This window comes from Uranotaenia lowii, chromosome 2 (assembly GCF_029784155.1).
Source record: "Uranotaenia lowii strain MFRU-FL chromosome 2, ASM2978415v1, whole genome shotgun sequence".
In the NCBI taxonomy this organism is placed as follows: domain Eukaryota; kingdom Metazoa; phylum Arthropoda; class Insecta; order Diptera; family Culicidae; genus Uranotaenia; species Uranotaenia lowii.
Window position 1 is genome coordinate 431,290,688 of NC_073692.1, and position 21,355 is coordinate 431,312,042.

General features: G+C 34.7%; 1 protein-coding gene across 4 annotated transcripts in view; it reads right to left on the bottom strand.

Moving 5' to 3' along the window:
• The window catches only part of LOC129744116 (POU domain, class 6, transcription factor 2-like), a 366,294-nt gene that overhangs the window by 29,824 nt on the left and 315,115 nt on the right, over positions 1-21,355 (bottom strand). For 3 of the 4 annotated variants that reach the window (XM_055736502.1, XM_055736503.1, XM_055736501.1), the window contains exons 3-5: positions 3,523-3,766; positions 3,118-3,429; positions 1,539-2,499 (exon numbers count right to left, since the gene is read on the bottom strand). In XM_055736502.1, coding sequence (XP_055592477.1) covers positions 1,539-2,499; positions 3,118-3,429; positions 3,523-3,766 — 1,517 coding nt within the window. Of the gene's footprint in view, positions 1-1,538; positions 2,500-3,117; positions 3,430-3,518; positions 3,767-21,355 lie in introns of those variants that run through there. The other variant, XM_055736504.1, reaches the window with a different exon arrangement.

Below are 21,355 nucleotides of genomic sequence, written 5' to 3' on the forward strand. Positions count from 1 at the left end.
ATGTTTTTCAGGTAATTAGTTTATAGTGCATGATCTCATCTGAAAGATTCAATGAAAATTTTCAACATAGGGTTCGCTGTTATCGAAAGATTTGCAAAGGTATGGATGATCGAGATTCCCATCTTTGAACTCATTGTTCCTATTTTGGTACTGAACTGGTACCCTTCATTGGACTTAGAATTAATATTCCTATAAAAAGTATGATTTTTTGCAAAAACATAAACAAATTCATTGAAAATCTTAATAAAATCTTAAAAAATTTAATATGATCATAAAAAAGTACCACTGCTTTTTAATGATAGAAAACACATAAATTTCTGCTATGAATGTCACTCTTCATAAGCTCTATAAACAGAAGAATAGCTGAAATTTTTTGGTATTCACTTACTTGTAGTTTTTTTTTTTGCACTGAGCTGACAAAAACTGTTAGAAATGTTCAATATTGGTTCTGTGTTATGCCCCAATCAAAAATTCGCACATTTGTTGGTTTGTTGGTAAAGAAACAAAGTTTTGGTGATGCCAGGTCTAAAAATGGAACATCAGTCAGAGTCAAAAGTCTCCTATATTTGGGCCCTTTAAGAATTTTCCGGGCTTTTAATTGTTTTTCATTTGTTTTAGGAAAAATAGGTACTATAGGTTCATTCTCTTCCCAGTGATTATAATTATAATTTTAACTTTGGCTTAGACAGTAAAAAAACGTGAATTTTCCATATTCAATCTGATTTCTTAAAACGCGCCCCATTAATTGAACTGTCTAATTTACCACTGATTAGGAGGCACATTTTTAAAAATATTGAAACTTTTATCAGAACGAATTTTTATGGCAAAAAGCGGTATGGTAGGATTCAGGAAGAATAAGAGTTCATTGTGTGCATAGAAGTATCTTCTTCAACCTACGCTAGGAAAATGAATTATTAATAATTTTCGAAATTTTAGGACAAAAGTAGGCTCTAGGTCAAAAGTAGGAGCACTCACTTTACTTACTTAGTTTTTCGCTTATTCATAATTTGAAATAAATCATTTGACTCTTGACTTCCCTGATGATCTTCAACCGTAGTTGCCGATCATATGCTTCACTCCAAAACTTGACTTGAAATTTCTGGACATTGTTGACAGTTTTTTCATACATTTTTTTACCACTCACGAATAGTAAATTTTGGTATAAACAACGGTTTTGTCAGCTCTCGATTTTATAATGACGGGTTTTGAAGGAAACTATTTTTTTCTTTTTCTCTTGCATCGTAAATGCGTTAGTTACAAATTTAAAAAATTGGTCAGATAGTACTAGGCAATAAAATACTGTCTAAATTTTGCATTTCCAATAACTGGGAACTTAGTTATCGACGAAACAAAGTGTCCCATTTATAAATGAACTAAGCTTTGGATGTGAATTAAATATTGTTCCACTGTTTCATAAGTTAAGTATTTCCATCAGTTACCAATAGGGACGTAAGTACATAGAGAAAATTTTAACCTGTTATTATAACATCTAATAAAAGTTTGCCGCCGTTGTTGGAACAATTTTCACATACACTCACCTACTGATAGCAGAATCCGCCGGCGAATGATGCGGGCTGGTGAGATTCTTGCTAACATGGATCTGCCCGACTGTGGTGGTCGATGCTCCTCCGTTGCTGGACCCGATGCCACTGTTGCTGCTATTGATGGTGGTATTTCCCGAAGAACCAATTTCACCGGAGGAAACACTTGGCGAATGGGTTCTCTTGTCGAAGACGGACGGAGACGAGCCAAAGTTTCCACTCGGCGGTCTTGACGGAATCAGCGAGATTGGCGATGGCACCTTGGGAGATTCGAGCTTTATTCGCACCATTTCCGGAGTCGATCGGCCCGAGGAAGGTGCCTTTTCGTGGGATAGTTTGAACTTTTCTATGCTGTTGCTGTTGTTGCCGCTGATGTTCGAAGAGGAAGATGTCGGTGGCAGGTGGCCGCCTCCCGAACAAGGAGGAATCGGTGAGGACAGTCCACTGATGGCGGTGGAGGGCGATCCAAAGTGAAGATGTTTGGCCTGTTGGGTTTGCTGATGTTGTTGCTGTTGCTGGTGCTGGTGCAACTGGTGGGCGGCAATGGCGGAGGCGGAGGGATGGTGGCCATGATGATGCTGCTGCTGCTGATGATGATGATTGCTGTTGGCCACGGCGGCTGCGGCCAGTGCCAAGGGATTCGTCAGTAGACTGCTGGCGGTACTATTGATGGCGCTGTTGACAGTGACCGGAGATTCACGGGTTGCATTCACAGCAGCGGCCGCCGCAGCAGCAGCCGCAAATGCCGCACTACCAACCGTGGCCGCATGATGATGATGGTGATGATGGTGGGGGTGATGGCCGGCCGATTGATTCAACAGATCCCCAAAACTGGCCGCGTTTGCCGCCGCACTCGCAACAGTATTAAAATTTAAACACTGCAATAAATTCTCGCTGCTCATGTTCGAAATCACCTGTTGCCCCACGGGTATCGTCAGAATGGTTTGGGTGGCAATTCCTGTGGATTGAAATGTTGGAAAACGCACATAGATGGGAGGCGTGAGATGTGGGCGCGAAAATATTATTAACAGTTGGGTGGTGAACAGCAATGCTATGTAAATGATTTCCGATAAACAAGTGTTAAAACGATTGAAACATGTCGTTTTTTTGTCGCCTCAAATGAAGGGCTTTGATGAGTTGTAATCGAGGTGTCTTTTTGAGAACGGTCTCAAGAAAAAAAATCGACATTTTCGAAAATTTGTTAAATTTTAAAGGTCCAATAATGTTCATGAAACAAAAATAAAAGTAAGTTTTGCGAATTTTCTTTAATCACTAGTTAACAGCAGTTTTGAGTTTAATGAACTGAAAATCATTTCTAATGTTAAATCAAACGCCGATTCCCAAGTTAAAATTTAAGAAAATCTCGGTAGAAAAACTTTTGAAATGCTTAAAATTTGAAATTTAACAAGAAGAAAAAGTATCTGTACAAAAATTGAAATAACTCGATCTGTATTACATGATAAGTTTGAAATTTCTTTTTTTTACATATTAGAGATGACAAATTTTAAAGATGTCGGTTTTTCTTATAAAATCCCAAAAAAACCCCGTGTAATTAGAAATGATTGATTTTACTAACCTTGCGAAGTGGGAATCAAAAGTTGGGCTACTTGGATGCCTTGGACGATCTGTCCCGAAGCCAGAATCAACTGTGGCATCGTATTGGCAGGAGCAGGAGGAAGAGGTTGAGGAGCAGTCGCGGCTGCCAGTGCTCCCATCACGGGAGAGTGGCCTTGCGATCCGAGACTTAGATTCAGCGGCGAATTGTTCAGCAGAGCCGACGGAAGTCCACCCGTTGACAGGCCCAATCCGGGAAGGACACTGGCCGCGGCAGCTCCACTTGTTAGCTGTGCTAAACTCTGTAGTTTCTGTAGATTCAACATGTTTTGCACTGTGAACACATGAAGGTGAAAGCCGGGAAAAAAAAAGTTCATCAGTGAAAGTATGTACCGGGAGGAAGGTTCTGCGTGCGATATGTACTCACTAGTTCCATTCAAATGATGCACTTGAGCGGCAGCGGCGGCGGCTGCGGCTGCTGCTGCTGCTGAGTTCGAAACCGGTGATCCGGTGCCGGTCGGCAGCGACAACGGTGACATCTTTTCACGATTTCGTAGGGACGACGGCCTGGATAGACCTCCGCCACCTCTAACGGATGATGGTGGCGCCTGATGGTTCAGCTCGTCCAGCGGGCTGTTTGAACGACTGCAATTATCACTTCTTTCACGGTCCTGGAAGAGAGTAGCAGAAGAAAGAAAAAAAAACAGGAAAAAATTAAATCAAGTGAGAAAAGCAATCGAACGAGCGAAACTTCAGAAGCAGCAGCAGCAGCAGGCCATGCCATCGCCATCGTGAGGACGATGAGACAACGACACACGCCTGCTTGATTGCTGGCCGTTGGACCACTCTTACATGGTTGGTGTACGGAGCGTAGAAAATCGTAAATGTCGTAATTAAGCAACGGAAATTAAAATTGACAAATTTCAGAAAGTTGGTAATTAGTCACAATTATGTTTAATTATAGCGAACAAAGCGAACAGATAGTCGAAGCATAATTTAATGTTGTAAAGGCGGTAGCCAATTGTGAATCTTCTGCTGAAAGAAAAAATATCTTCAGCAGATGATTCACAATTGGTTTCAGTGATCACTTTTCAGCTATCGTCGATGAATATCTTTATGAACATAGAAGCTTCTTAGCTTACTGTCCTAGATGCATAGATAAAAAAAAATAACAGTGATATGCACGAAATAAAATTGCATGGTTTAGAAGACTGATCCCAAGCTTTTGAAGGATAACATTAGTTTTTTTTTTTCGTTTGAATACAGTTGAAAATTTATGCTCAAGCTTAAGCACATACTTTTTTTACAGCTTAGAATTTGGTCCGAATATCAACATTGCATTTTAGGTTTAAATTTTTAAAAAATCTGTCAACTTTAAATCATGTTTAAATCATATGGAGAGAACCTTTAACTTCCGAGCTACAATCTGAAATTCATTTTTAAAAATCTAGGCTAGATTTGTTTGTTTTTGAATGAAGGAAAAAAAATTGGATGAAATTCAATACAATTTCACTGAAAATATCGGCAATTTGCGACTTTTTGTATATAAAGCTGCGGCTCTTTAGCTCCCTGCGAAAATATTATATATTTTTGAATAAAAAATTTAAAAAAAACATATGTAGCTCTAGAAGAACACTTAAAACTTGTATCCACTGCAGGAACAAACGAAAAGGACCAAATGTCAAAATAGGTTTTTAAAGCCTATTTATACTTTTTTTTTGCTTTTCACAGTTTTGAACCATCAGCATAGAGATAAATATTTAATTTATCATTTACCGTAACTACACAGAATAACTGATTTTTTAAATACAAGTAAAACACAAATCAATTTTTTTAACGCTTGTTTATGTTTTAATCAATCGAGCACAAAAATTGAGCTGTAGCTAATAGGAATATCAAAGTTATTCATTAAAAAAATTTTTTTGGGAGAGCCTTTGATTTTTAAAACAACGTAACCTTCATCAAATTTTATATTTGAGGCTCACGCAATCAGTTTTTTGCCCTCAGTCGAAATTTCTAAAATAGTATTAAAACTTTTTTAAAAAAATATTTGCAACTTTGACGTGTAACAATATCAAAATATCAATCCCATCCTATTTATTTGAATTTCCCGGATTTCCAAAATAAAAAAATGGAAATGTCCGGTCCGGTCCGGTTGCTTAGTTTTCTCCAAAACCATTCACAATCCTTACGTAATTTCTAATTTTTAACTCGTTTAAGCGACAAAAATTCGCATGCATTTTTTTGGAACTGTGAGACAAAACGCCACTGATGTGCTTTGTAAAAAACACTTTTCCTGTGTTTATTTTTCAGTTTTTCTCCTGCCTTTTTATGTAAAATAGCTAGCTTTTTTTTGGATATGCCCTGATATTACCCAGTTGTATAAAATTTAGAAACCTAAAGACAGTTTTTCCCAGCCTGGATGAGTACAGAAAAAAATTGGAAAGCTTGATCAATAAATAACAGGGGAAAAAGTGAATAGAAATATGAAATTCAAAATTCCAAAACTACAAATTAAAGTTTGACAGCTTTTCAAATTAGAATAAGCATTGAGGAATACTCAAACTATTTGAAACTCAATCACGGTCTTAATGCTTATAATCAATATCTAACTAAATGGATATTTACACCCCGAAGCAGATTCTTATAATATGTAAAGGTATTTTAAACAGTTGAGTTAAGTTGTTGAACACATTTAAAATTTCAAATGTGATGCCGGCAGCCAAAATATTACAAAAGCACACAAGTTTTGAACTAACTTACAGTTATGGACTTATTTTTGATTTAGAGTTTATTTTTATTTCAAAACTGAACCTGATATTGCGGTTCAAGTCCTGTCAGTGAGCCGTTGTATCTTTTTCAAGGAATTCATGACATTTGTGTTCTTTTATTCTTTGACCCTAATAATTCTCTAAAATTTTCAATTACCTTGAAAATTTAAAGTTTTTGAAGTTCGGACTCATAAAGTTGCAGACCACCTATTATATTTTGTGAGTTTCAAGGAAATATATAGAAATATAGAGAAAGGTTGTTAGTTGCCTGGGTGAGTGATTAAAATTTCAGCATAAGTGCCCTGAAGAGAGAACGTATCTTTTGAACAGGTCAGGCACTGACTTTATATAATCATGCGAGAAGAACATGTTTTCGGGATACACGGGTAAACTTTTTAAATCTGATAGAATTCCATCCATTCAAAGCATTGTTTGGACTTATTTGAATAAATTTTCAAATATTATTGGAAAAAGAGGAGGCCATGATTCGTTGGTAAAGAACGCGTTTTGTTTTTTCTCCGTCGGGGAAAATTTAGATTTTTGAAAGTTCAGTGGTTAAATTGCCCAGCAAAAAAAAATGTAACTGTGGGCGATGTAATTTACTACGATGTTAGCCAACCGTTGTATTAATAATGATTTCGGATAAAATATTACATCTAAACGACTTACACGCGTCATGTTGTTCAATATTACAAATTCCTATGTGGTATTACATCAAGCAGTCAATGTTTGTTCCAATTGACATTCAAAACTGTTTTCGTTTCGAAAAATCATAAATGGATTGTGAGGCTCAGAAATATTTGTTATGCTGGTAAGTCATATCAATATTTAAAATATATTTAAGCAAAACCATTGATCATAATTTATCTAAATTATTTTCCACTTTTAAGCATTTTGGCCCTTGTTTAACAGCGATAGAAAAAAGTTCCGGTGATTGAAGACAACCGAATTTGAGGGTGAGTATTTTGTCTTCAACTTTTTATTCTTTTTGAGAATCATTTCAATTGATGCTTACAGAAATGGATTGTCACCGATTGCAGATGCGAACTTCCATGACCAAGAGACAGATCCAATGCATACGGAACCTTGCTAATTAGTGTTTCGTTTATCGTATTGAAGGCTCGCTGAACGTGAGATGCCCAGATATCTTTAAAGTTTTCGTTTTATCAAAACAATCTATGAAAAAACATTTCTTCAAGATTCTGAAAAATTCAGGTAGGATTAGTTCTGTTTTTTTTACGGCTCTATTCTTCTAAGAACCTAAGGCAAATAGAGCATCCCGTATTCGATATGCTCAAGAAAGGAAGTCCCGTGTGAAGAAAAATACAAAGACTTACAATGTATTATTTTAATGTTTTTTTACATGGTGTTTTGTTAGTCATAATATTCATCAAATAAAATCATCTCTTTAGTTTTCATTTCTGCTTACTTTTTATTATATTTTCGGATCCCTTCATAAACACAAAAGTGCAAACATGAAACTTGATTCTCTGGATTAAATTTTAACCACTATGTTGAAGGAAATCTTAAACAATCAAATGTATTAGAATTCAGACAAATTTTGAAAAAAAATAACGGCAAGAGATATTATTGAGAGCTGTTTTTTATTGTCATGCTCGAGTTAGTTTATTACATACTTTTTCAACATCTGAAATATGTAGTAGCCTGGTACATCAAAATAATGTTATATTAAATACCTTTTGCGACTCAGGTTATGTGCACGTTTTGATGTAATATCGCAACACTTTCTTTGCTGTGTGATTCTGAACTTGAAAAAAAAAATTAATTATTGTACTTCTAGGAAAGTAACAGTCTCCATCGGCGAAGTAATGACTTTGAGCATCATTTTCCCAAGGCGCTGTGAAGAACGGGAATCCCTCAAAGGCTTACGGGATTGTTGAAACGCTAAACGACTATCAGGGCCCTAAGATTATTTGGTGAGTTCGTTCCTTAATAATAATTATACGTAAAATTAAAAGAATGAATGTTTTCTGGAAATTTTCCATGCAAATCTTCTTATTTTCAATACATTAGCTGAAGAAAGGTGGTACGTATAGTGTTGTACACGGAGCTAATGCACATGACGTCTACTACTGCTGGTTGTCCAGCAACGAATGTTTCTTCCTGACTCATGCTACATTAGATTGCATGGCATACTTGTCTACACATTCTCATGCATGTAAATAAGAAAGGGCAATATGGTATGAAATGCCATATGAACATAAGCTAAGATACTACAGTACGTTCTAGAATTATCTGACTCAGCCATTTTTTCTCTTCCAATTGTTTTTTTAATGGTTTTATTTTTTTTGTGTTTTCAAGTCTGTTTTCTATTTCGGGTGGCTTTTCTTTTACCTAATTCATGTTTATCACTTCTTTGCGACCCATGTGCGCGTGTGTGAAAACTTTCCAGAGTGCTGCGATTGGAAGAAAACCTGCGATAGTATGGCCATCGCATTGAATGAACTTTTTAGTTATTGTTTAAATAGTGCAATGAGCTTTAAAAGAAGTTTTTGGTTTCGTTATTCGTAGTTTCAAAAGTTTGTCAAATAAATGCTTTTTTACATTACCATGAAATCTATGGAAAGGTTAAAGTGCGAAAGATTGCATGGAGTCCAAGAACACACTACTTTCTTGGATTTGTGCTCCCAACGTAAAAATCATAAAATCATGGGACCGAATGATAATGTTATCCACGTTTCTTCCTCCTTGTGTTCCACAGCACTGCACAGTGGGCCCAGCCTTGTAAAGATGAGTAGTAAATGTGCTTTAACTTCTCATCGGCATGCTAACAAGATCTGGCCGCGTATGTAAGCACTAATTTTCAAATATTACCGGGATGTTCAATAGAAAACTTTCAAATATATAAAACATTTTCTCGAAGTTCGAGAATGGTTTTGATTTCTGAAAAAAAAAAATAAAAGGAACTCTTTTATTTTCATTTTTTCCCATTCAGTTGAAGATTTGAAATAAGTTTGAAGGAATTTTAATCTGAATAAAAGCAATTCGATAGCTTTGATTCAGTAGAATTTTCCAACCAAGTAGGCTCACAACACATATTAGAGAAATTTTAAGGCCTAAATGAAATGAAATATTTTCAAAATACATTTCAAAACGTTTTACAGTCTTCCACATAGGTTAAAATGAAAGCAAATATTAAATATCTAAAATCCAAAAACATTGTTCAAACATACTGAAAAACAACTTATCTAAGACGTTGTATCTCTGAAACAAAACCAACTAGCTTAAAATCTGAACCTTTGATTTAATACAAATCAATGCTCAAAATTCATTGACTTTAGAGCTTCCAAACGCCATGTTGCCTAAACAAATTTGATGGAAAAAATCTGCCAAAGGACCGAAAAAAGGGCACCAAATTTTCTAAAATCAGTTTTCAAAGCATAGGCTGAAATGATGTTCCCAGCTGGGGTTTCAAACAAATGAAAACTTCTTTTTCATTTTTTAGTAAAATTCATTAATAAGAAAAGCGTTTTGCATTCCCTTCCAAATTTTAAGCGTATTAAATTTTGCATTCGTCTGGGTTTTACTGTAATTTACTTCAGGATGTGGAAACGTTATATGTTAACAAGTTCAACCAAAATTGCTATTTTGTGAAATAAATCAGACAAAATGACCGTAAATGTTAATATGTAAAACTTTGAGCTCGTTCAACAATGCAAAGACAATATTCAATCAGCTATTTCTTAGCTTGTATAAATTTGTTCTGCATATCTTTTTTGCATTATCTAAATGCGTTTGACGCCTAAATCAAATGGAAGTCGCACGATATGTTACCACAACGCCACATTAAAATTTCTACAGGAAACGAATATATATTATTTGAACAAAAAAGATTTTACATTCGAATAACCATTAAACAAATCTTATCTTCAACGTTCAAAATAAGAATCAACTGTGATGTTATGATTTTTCCATACAAATAAAATCAACAAAGCTGACTAACATCTGTCATAGGAAATACCTGATTGTCGTTTTTGCTTGAACATATTTTTTCGGAAAAATCCCTCCTGATTGTACGATTAAAAATAAAAGAAACACTTTTACAGTAGTTTTTCGATTTTATCACGGTCAAAAAAATTTTTACCGTGAATTTGGCGAAACTAAAAATTAAAGTGGAAAAAGTATTTTTATTGTCTTGAATCAATAATTTATAATGTTTAAAGTAGTGGAAACGTTTTGTATCAATTAATTTTGATCATAAGATTTAATTATCAAAAACTACTAAACTCAAAGGATCGATTCCAGTTGAAATTATTCTTCTCTAACAGACATTTTAAGATTTTTTCTTGAGATGAAACCATGTAGAATCTCCATTTGATTGTTTTCATCTAATTACAGTGAATTATTTAGTTTTTATGAAATTATAACAGTCGTTATCTCTTATTTCGATTTTGATGAAGAGTTCAAAGAAAAAAATTATCTTCTACAAATTTCAATATTTTTATCTTCCACCTTTGACTTCCTAAAAATTTCACCTTCTCGAAAACTATTTTGAAATTTGCTCAACTTAAACTTTTAAAGTGTGTTTCTCTAAATTAGATAATCCTTTGTTTTTCATATGTGGAAAAACAGAAATCTTAGTATTTTATACATATTTTAAGCTAAAGCTAATAGAATATCGTTTTAATCTTCCAAAATTATCAATTCAGACAATATTAAAGGCTGTCTTTTCAGGATTGCGCAAGCTACCCTTTCAAATAAACAAATTCAACAAAAAAAAAACAGAGAAATTTATAGCTTTTCAAAAACGTTTAAATTCACTCACACTGTTATATGATTCGTATAACCAAAAAAGTTTACTTTTTTAGAGCGGCTTACCAAGCACAAATAAAAACACTAGTATTAGACGTTAAAATACTTATGTCGATTATTACAAGTCTTGATAGAATGCAAATGACGATTTGAAAGACTATACAGCTAAAATATGCAGTTCAATGGTATTTTCATATCATTGAATATTTATATACCATAACTTAAACCATAAAGATTATCATGAACAAAGACGCTCTACGCTTTTGAACGAAAATTAAGGTCCTGGAAATGGTTTCTGAATGATTTCTTAAAAAGCGTGATAAAATCGAAACAATAACCGAGATAAAATCGAGCGTGAATTTGGCGAGTATTGATAAAATCGAACAGTGATAAAATCGAGAAACTACTGTATTTAAAAAAATTAAAACCATCAAACGCATATTCCAGTCTGGTTATTCTAAGGTTACCAGATTGCCGGTTTTATCCAAGTTTGCCCTGAATTTAATAGAAAATATGGGAACAATCCCACTCGGCCCGTTTGCCCGGATTTCATTGAAAAGTGCTCGGATTTAGCTGGATTTATTCACTTCATTTGGAAATCAAACTAAAAAAAGTTTAATTCAATTTTTTAATTTATGCCTCAAAAACGAGATTTTTCAGCAAGTTTTTAAAAAATAATCATAAAAGGTTTTTTGAAGCTCTAAACAAGTTTGCCAAAATCATAGAAAAATCTATAATTTTACAGAGTTTTGAGCAAATTTTCATCACAGAATCTGTGTCACAGAATACATAAATTTTGGATATATTCACTAATTTCACAGATTTATTGAATTTGGAACGAATTTCTTAAATTAGAAATTTTATGTCATCATCAATTTTGGAAATATAATTTTGGTTTGGAAAATCATGATAAGATTGGTAATGCTAATTGTTTTTTCTAAAGTCAAATGTAAAAACGACTCATTTTTTCATGATTTTTCAAAGTTATTAATGTTGTGTCCATCACAGAATTTCTGGATGAAATCACAGAAAGTCAGAATTTTATTTCGCAAATACACAGAATTTATTTCGGCAACCTTGGCTCTCAATGCGATTTAAAATCTTCCAATGACTTTTGAAAAAAAAAATCATTTTTTTTTAATTTTTGTTGAGTACTTTCTGGATTTTGACAACATTTTGCCCAGGTTTCCACGTAAAACTGCCCGGATTTGTCGGACACGTGCTGAAAAAAATCTGGCAACCTTAGGTTAGTCTAAGAATAGAGTTGCTAGAATTTCGGACTATTTTATCTCAAAACCTAGCAAAATCCGGGCATTCGTTTCTAAAACAAAATTTCAGGAAAAAATCCAAAAATACTAAAAAACCACTAAAACGTAAATTTATCCAACTCATTAGCTGACTTCGAACCGTATTTCAGACTTTCAAAGAATCGTTCTTGTTTCTTGTTGTTTTAATTGAACCTTAAAAAATCGGATTTAGACGCAAAAAATCTAAATGCATTGTGTTTCAGTTTCAATTTGTTCTTAAATTCTGTAAACAAAGTAAATCCGGCAATAATCGAACTTTTTTCAGAAAAACATGGTCATTCGGACCAGGTCGGGCAAATCCGAGTAAAACCTGACAATTTGGCAAGCTTATCTCAGAAGCTTCCTACAATCTCAGAAGCTTCTAAGGAAGACGAGGGAAATTTTGTCTTACGGGTTTTTTGGCTTATCCAATTGAATCTTTAACTTATAATTTTTCAGATTGATGGCTTTCATCACTGTCCGATTAAATGTTCAAATGATTCCCAGATTTCACCAAATGGAAGAACATTTATATGATTCAAATTATCCCGTGTAATCGAAAAGTTATTCTTCCGGATTTTTCAGTCAACTACACAAAACAGACAAAAGTGTTCACCTGCCTGAGTTTGCACTGCGATAAACCAAATGAAATGCAGTCATCGATTCACACTGTTTTTTTTTTCAAACTCTCCCCATTCTTGCAAGATTGCCCATAAAAAACAACACTCTATTTAACGTCGTCGTGGTCGTGGTCCAAAATGCTGGGATGCTGTATGAATCGAAAATCAGGCATCAACATTCATTGTGTCTCATCTTCGCTCAATCATTCATGTTCTGTTCATTCATATGCGCCGCGCCATTCGTTCGTTTTGGACTTTCAATTTCATCATCAGTTTTTCTACCGTCATCCATTTCGCGACTATTATTGGCTCTGCCCGGAACAATTGGCCATTCAAATAAAGATTGAAACTGTCGATTCAGTGTTAATTATTTGATTTAATTATTGAAATTTTTATTCGTCCAGCAAGTTTGGTCCTTGTCCTGGTATTGAGAAATGAACGAACGAATGCCGGCGACAAACCTTCCGGATGCTGGCCGTCCCAACTTTGACGTGATGCACACGGAAATCGTCATCTCGTTCTCGTTCTCGCATCGCTTGACTTGAACGACTGAATTGAGAAAATATTATGAGAGGTAAAAAACAACTCCTCTGAACATTATTCATTATTATCGTTACTTTTGTGCATTGTGTGTTTTTTTTGGCTTTATGCTCTCGATACTTTATTCAGAATGGCACTGCAGCACAGAGTAGGAGATTTTTGGTACTGGTCGTACGTACTTACTACTTTTGTTCTGTGAGAATCGATGGATATTTGGGAACGTCAGTCCAGCCACTGAATTTTTTCCCACTCACAAAACTACCTACCAATCAGTGTCATTGCATACACTTCACCTTCGTTGGCGAATCATCATTCAGTCAAAACTTTCAATCATTGTTTCACGTGGTCGATTTTTAGAGAGCGTGCACTCGCTACTTTACTAGAACACAAAGCCTGGCCTGGACCCATCCATCAGTCTTTGCCTTTCTATGATCGGCAAAAATGTGGAGCTCATGTAACGTTCAATCCCATTTTTCGACACAAACGGATCAAATGAATGTACAAATGAATGACCGAGTGTAGGAACAAACAACAGCATCCAACAATCAGCTACGAGAGAAAGAAAAAAAAGTTCCGAAGCTGGAAATCAAACTGTATCAAGTGGCTCTATGCCCGGAATCGATCCCCCACATCCGGCATTTTGGATCTCCGCTGCGCGACAATGCAGTCAGAAATTATTTGCTTTTTGCATCATCATCGTCAAGCTAACCGAATTTTGCTATTTTCTCTTCAAATTTCGGAGGTTGACTCTATTGACAGCAACCAGCATAAAAAAAGACCCTGGAACCCGATATTTTGAACCTGGCTCTGGTGTGGGTGGGCTGCAGCAGTTTTCCTTTGTTTCTCGTGCTGATGCTTATGTTGCAGCATCCGTTTTTCCCTCAAGAGAAAATCGCGTTTGACTAGGACTCCGGAATTGAATTCTCCATGCCCGATTCTATCCATATTGGACTGACATCCATAGGCACACACAGATTTCAATTCTAATTTGGTGCAGTAATTTGGAAGCAATGTTTGAACAATTAAGCAGCTTTGTAGTTCACTAATCAATCGATGTGTGAATTGGATTCTATTTTTTTCCGAAGTTGTCTCGAATCATTCATTTTCTCCCGTAAAAATTACTCCTTTTGTTGTGACAGTAGGCAGAAAAAAAAATCGAGATAAAAACGATGCTGTCATTGATTTTGTTTGATCGACATTTAGTAGTTTGTATACTAGAAAGGATAAAATCCTCATGATTGGCGCATTCGTAAATTGGATATTAGTTTAGTCTATCGAAATTGGATTTCTAAGAATTTAAAAAGAATTTACAATTCAATATCATCATTTTTTTACTACATTTCTACAACAATTATACCTCAGATACAAAAGACAATAAATATTATTTTTTAGTAAAAATCTATCGACTGGGTAATGAATAAATTGATTTTCGGCGATTTCAGTCACAAAAAAATCTTAAAACGATTTTTATTTCTTCATCCGACGTTTCGGCATTTATTATGATTTTTTCAAGGAGTCTATTAATATAACATAATTAATTATGTGTTTAAAAAGGTGTTACAATATATGGTGTACTTACTGAAATTTCTCGTTTTAATTGTTCAAAAAGTTTTTTGAATCTGCTAAACTCTCTAATCGGGAAATGTAAGTCCAGTTGTCTGTGGTGTATAACAAAATATATAAAGTTTAGTTTTCTACTTGCATGCAATCTTCCTTGAAATCTGTTGTACAGTCCCCCCACAATCATGGGTCACACACAATCATTAGTCACCGAGCATTTGAACAGCTGATTGCCGCTGAACTGAATGAAATTATTTTATATTATATTTTTTTAATTTATCGATAGCATCATCAAAATGCATTAAAAATATTATGTGTGCGCTTGATAACAGAAAATCGCTGTTTGAATAGTTTTTGTCATACGTTAACTATTACCTGTTGAACTATCGCACAAATTTCCAATGTTATAAGGTTGACATCTTGAACCGTTAAGCCCCTTATGCGGGTATTTCAAAAATTCCAACAAAATAAATAGGTCTCATATAAGCACAAAGGACGAGTTAACATTTTACAAAAGAAACAGACCGAATAAATTGCGCAATTTAAATAATATTTGCAAAATAAAATTGACCCATAATTGTTACAGCATCTACCAAATTGCACACAATCATGGGTCGCTTTTTTGCTAGCAAAGCAAAACATTTCTTGGTTGCTATAGCTCTACTAAAATGCCCCTGGAATTTATACTATCAAAGAATGCCCCTGAATGTTTGCCGGAAACATGATGATTTCCATGTTGATTTTCGGGTGTTGCCATGGACTTCTATGTGACTAGTAATTGTGAGCAATTTGACTAATAATTGTTACGGTCTTCAATATTGACCCATAATTGTGGTTTTGAAAAACGTTCACTGTTTCGGTAAAATATGTAATTTTTAAACAAGATTTCAATGATAAACATATTTGAACTCAAAGAGGAAGCATTTAATGACTGAAATTCATGCAATGCTTGATATTTGGTCTACTAACACCCGAATAAACGAACATTCTGTGGTGGAGGGATGCGTTAAGTGACTAATGATTGTGGGGGGACTGTACTTACTATTGATCTGGTTGAGATGGATATAACACTTTGCAACTTTTGAAAACGAAAACGGATGTAAAATGATTTGCACTATTTTGGATGTTGTTTTCCACCTAGCCACTACTGATGTTTGTTGTATTTTGTGTGTTCGATGTATTATTATGTGTATTGGTGTGTTTTTGTTTGTTTTTGATGGAGTTGAAAATGCCGGCATAGATGACACTGAGCCCGAAAACGATTTCTAAAAGGAAGCAGATTTTTACGAAAGTAAAAGATCCGGTACACCAGGACGATTTTTTGAACGTCGTTTACTCGATACCTTGCAATGACTGCGATTCTCAATACATTGGAATGACAACAAACACACTTAAGAAGAGGATTGACGGACACAAATCGAACAGCATAAAACACGATCACTCCTTTGATTGTAACATCACGAGGATAATTGATCGTCACAATTTAACTTCCGGTCTACAAATAGAAATGTGTCACATCGCGAGGAATGGCAACACGGTCAATGAGAAGACTGATACTGAAGGGCTCAGTGTTATCTATGCCGGCATTTTCAACTCAATCAAAAACAAACAAAAACACATCAATACACATAATAATACATCAAACACACAAAACACAACAAACATCAGTAGTGGCTAGGTGAAAACAACATCCAAAACAGTGAAAATTATTTTTATATCCGTTTTCGTTTTCAAAACTTTCAAAGTGTTATATCCATCTCAACCAGATCAATAGTAAGTAGAACAGATTCCAAGGAAGATTGCATGCAAGTAGAAAGCTCAACTTTTAATATTTTTGTTATACACCACAGACAACTGGACTTACATTTCCCGATAAGACAGTTTAGCAGATTCAAAAAACTTTTTGAACAATTAAAACGAGAAATTTCAGTAAGTACACCATATATTGTAACATCTTTTTAAACACATCATTAATTATGTTATATTAATAGACTCCTTGAAAAAGGCATAATAAATGCCGAAACGTCGGATGAAGAAATGAAAATCGTTTTAAGGTTTTTACGTGACTGAAATCGCCAAAAATCAATTTTTTCGATATTATTTTTTTCTAACCAAGAATGATTTCACCTATAACATTTAAAGGACACAATTTCATCGTTGAAAAATTCGAAATAACTTGAACTTAAGAGACCATCAATTTTTGAGCCTATGTTTTAAAATCAGCAATTGGAAGAATTTGACAATGTTATTGAAAAATTTGATCTGAACCAAAAAATGCTGTGTTTTCACCAAAAACATTGCTGTTTAGCTGTATTTTTTAAATATCCGTTAATTTCATTGAAAAGTCATGTCAAAATTCTTTTGAGATCTTTACAAATAAGAAATCCAAGATAAATACTGACTCTGATTTTTTTTTGATTAGAATTACAAATGCACACAATGAAAACAAAATTAAGTGCATTTTTTTTAAATATTCCAATCTACGACACAAATTCTGTGACGAAAATTTACTGAAAAACTATTTAAAGATTTTTTGTGGCAATCTTCCAATCAACTCGTTTAAAAAATTCAAATCTATCAGTTTTGAAAAAAAAAATTAATCATTAATGATAAACAACAACAAAACACCAAAAAGTTTTTTAGACTCTTTATAATCTTCTAACTCAAAGCAGGATTCATATTTTCCTTATATTTTCTGGTTTTAGACACAAAATAAAATTTTCTTATGTATGGCAAATTCATAGGAATAATCAATCAATCATAAAAGCTTCTTTTTTTCAAGTTTCAGAACGTTCAACGTTTAAGGAACAACTTTGATGAAGACAGAAAAACGATTCGCTTTGTGCTGTAAATTGCTGCTGTTTGATTTACCTGTGAACACGCTTATTTGGAATAAAATGGATACAGGGAGAATTTGTTGACAAATCTTAATAACATAAGTTGTAGGGTGGATTGGCAACGCTGTTTTTAATAAGTTTTGCTTGCTCGGAGTGCGTAGATATTTGATGATTTCCTATGTGAAGTTCGGTTAGAAACATTAGTGATGTGATAAACTAAGTGATGAACATGATAAGAAGTTGATCTACATTGAAAGTTTCATGATAAAACGGTTTTGAAAGGAAAAAAAATCGGATATTTTTACAAAGCGGAAAACTTTAAAAGAATCTGCTTTCCCCTCCGTTCCTAATCCGATCGTTTAAAGTGTTTCCGAAAATATCTTTTTTTTGTTTAAACGAGCGAAACGGAAATTCTTCTGAAAAAAATATACCACTCGTTGCAACGTTACAAAATTCGAGAATAGACCCAAATGTTGCTTTGCTTCCTCAGCGTGCAGAATTGGAAAATAAGGAATCTAAACTAAAGCCTTACATTAAAAGTGCGGCAGACTGAATTTCTCACCGATTTGGCAGCACTGAAAAAGCTTCTGTAATCTTTCAACACTGCCAATAACGTAAACATTTGCATGACTTCTTTTTGATGTGCAGCTGTGTCGCAGATTGTGAAGTTGATTTTCGTTTTGTGAATATTATTTAATTTGTTCTCCGTTGTGTCAATTGTTAAAATAAAAATGAAATGCTTCTTTCCGTTTTGCTCCTATGAATTATCTCTGCATTCTTGATTAATTTCAATTAAAAAAAATGAAAGTCACAGTCACACAGATTACAACACTTCCCACGAATTTGAAATGGTAAAAATGGTTATGCTCAATCGGAACGACTTTTGACAGTTCGATCGGAACTCCGCGGTGACAGTCTGCCGCACTTTTATTTTAGGGCTTAAATCTAAACAGGAATCGCGAAATGTCAAAAACAGTGAGATCAGGCAGTGCGCAAATCGACCTATACATAAGTTGTCATCATGCACGCTAAACTCAGCCAACAAAGCTTGTGGTTATGAGTTACCCTGCAGTGTTGGCAGTTTATTCTGGGTGGAAAGTCCAAAATATGATGGTATTCACTTAGGGTAAGTGACAAGATTCTAATCGCTACTAACTGAACTGAGTAAACGGTGTCTCATTTCATTGAATTAAACAAATTTAAACATTTTCGGCAAACATACGTATGTTACTTCTTCTACAAGACGCAGTCGTTTATAAATAAAGAAAAAAGCATTGGTCCCAGGATTGAGCCTTGAAGAACCCCTGATATAACCGGAGCAGAGCATAACCGAGATTCATTACACGAAGCAAATTGCATTCGATTCTTCAAAAAAGAATCCAACAGCGAATCCACACATCTTGAAAACAAAAATTGGTGCGACAATATTTTGAAAAGTTTTACATGCGAAACTGTATCAAAGGCTTTCGAAAAATCTAAAGCCAGCAACACTAACAGTTGCTTTTTGTAAACGCACAGAGAATATTATCGAGAACTTTGGTCCGAATTGTAGTTATACTGTGTTAAGATCTGAATCCTCATTGAGAATCATTGAAAAGACTCAGGGAATTTAAAAATGATTGAATTAGGGTAGATACTCTAGATTTCGACAGGAGCTAGTTTTCGACAAATTTTTACTAAAAGGCTTATCTTTCTATTTAGTTGCTCAAGCTATATATGCTCATTTTTTTTCTTTCTATTTTTGCTTTCCCAGTTTAGCATATGTTGAAAATAGAATTTTCTCTTAATAAGTTATTTAGTAGTGGTAAATCATTAATTTAAAAAAAAATAAAAATAACATCCTAAATCACCTATAAAATTCAATGTCATCAACCAAATATGAATGATTTTGAATCATGAAAAAAACTTACCTTTTATTCAAATTGAAGCAACATAAAAGAAATCAATGAATGAATAAGGTTCTGAATTGAGTATTTTCGGTAATTGAGCTCATAATTTTGCTAGCATTTTATGGAATTTGAACTGTTTTTTCAGCTGTCGAAAACTAGTGCTGAAAATTCATCCAATAATTTATTTTTCAACACCCTACTTCCCGTGTATGTTTATACTGTTTCCATGGTGTCAAAAACGACAAGCAATTCCTCAGGCAAATATTCATATTCATTTGCAAACAAAGGAGATGAAAATGTTTTTATCGAAAACTAAAACTTTTGGTGTCAAAAACTAAAATTGAATGTCGAAAACTAGACTATCGAGAGGTTGTAGTAGAAAGATAATAAAAACATCGTTTTGAGACTTTTGATCAATGAAAAAGATAGAGAATAAAGAAAAAAAAGTCTGATTCATCGAACCAACCATATTTGAGAGGAAAAACTTAAGTCAATCAATTCATCTACATGGTTTTTCTGAAAAAACAAGCATAAACTTTCAAAAACTAGGTATTTTACCCTAGTAATTTTAATTTACGCTCGAAAACCTTATAAAGAACGCATAGGATGCTTATTAGACGAATGTTAGAGAAGTTTTTGGTATTAGATTTCTTCTTTATAGGTAGGATTTTCTTTATTTTCCAAGCTGTTGGAAATTTAAAAGACCTTATGATAGCATTTAAAAGCTTACATAGAGCATATGACAAAGATGATAAAGGAATTTTTAAAAATTTAAGTGGACTTTTCCATCTGGACAAACCACTTGGAACAATGCATACCCATTCGAGAAAAAAAAAACAAAAAATGAATCAAAGAAATCCAAATTCGATCAATTTGTAGTAAGTTAGATGTAATGGACGCAAATATCTTTCAAGTTAAGCAAATTTTACTTAGTGTAGAACTGTTTAGAAGTTAAAATCAACCTAGTATGAGCCCGCCCAATGCAGATTCCACTTAAAGTTTTCTATGTGAAACGTATCCATACATCATGCAAGGCCAGACAATTCGACGTGAATATTTCTATTATTTTTTCTGCGCTGTTTCCGCGTTCAATTCAGAAATGGGTAGGTACGAACACTCTAGTTAAGGCAAAGGCTCCTCCAATAAGTGGTGGGAGATCTGTACCTTCGTAGAGTGAGTTACTGTGAAAAAATACGGCAGTTAGGTCTAGGAGAATCCTCCCTCTTCTTCCCAACTTAGGTATGTGATGGTGTTACACACCGTTCAATGCTCATAATGTGTGCAATGCTAATGCTTTATTACGTTGACTTTTTTTCACGCTTCAAAGCCTGACAGTGACCACGACGTGTGTTTTGGGGATAAGCAGCAGGAGACAGGAGGAGAATTCCTAGGGGGAGCAGAGAACAGGAGGACTATGGACAGCCGGTCGGTCTGCGCCTTCGATGTGATCAGCAATTATAAGAGATGGAACGGGCTGATGTCCACATATCGTTCCGTATCGCGAGTCCAGTAACGTCGAACGTCGAAGTCGAGTCGCAGCGCAGAGACCTGCCCGGCATAACCAAGGACAGTTTTTTTTTTTATTTAAAAAAAAGACAATTTTTGAAGTATGGGCTCTCCACCTTCTTTATGGTGATTTTAATTTTTTCCCTGCTTCCTTCTGGGCTGCATATCGATACGTGGCACCACAGCACAGCACAGGCCGGGTGAAAGTGGGTGGCGATTTATGCAAAATGAGAACCTGGGTGTGCCAAAATCGTTCAGAAAGCTGATTCTGAAATGGATGGGTAGACGAGCACGAAAAAAAATAGAAAAAAAGAAAACGCGAAAAAAGAAGCAATACTGGTCCTCTGGTCCAGGTCCAGGAGCTCTTACCGGTCATCGTTGGAATCGCCGGCTCTTGCTTGGCCACTCTACGCGGCAGAGCCCCCAGTTTTGGATGTGAGACACCGACCGCGAATCGCGTATAGTTATGTTTCGGTAT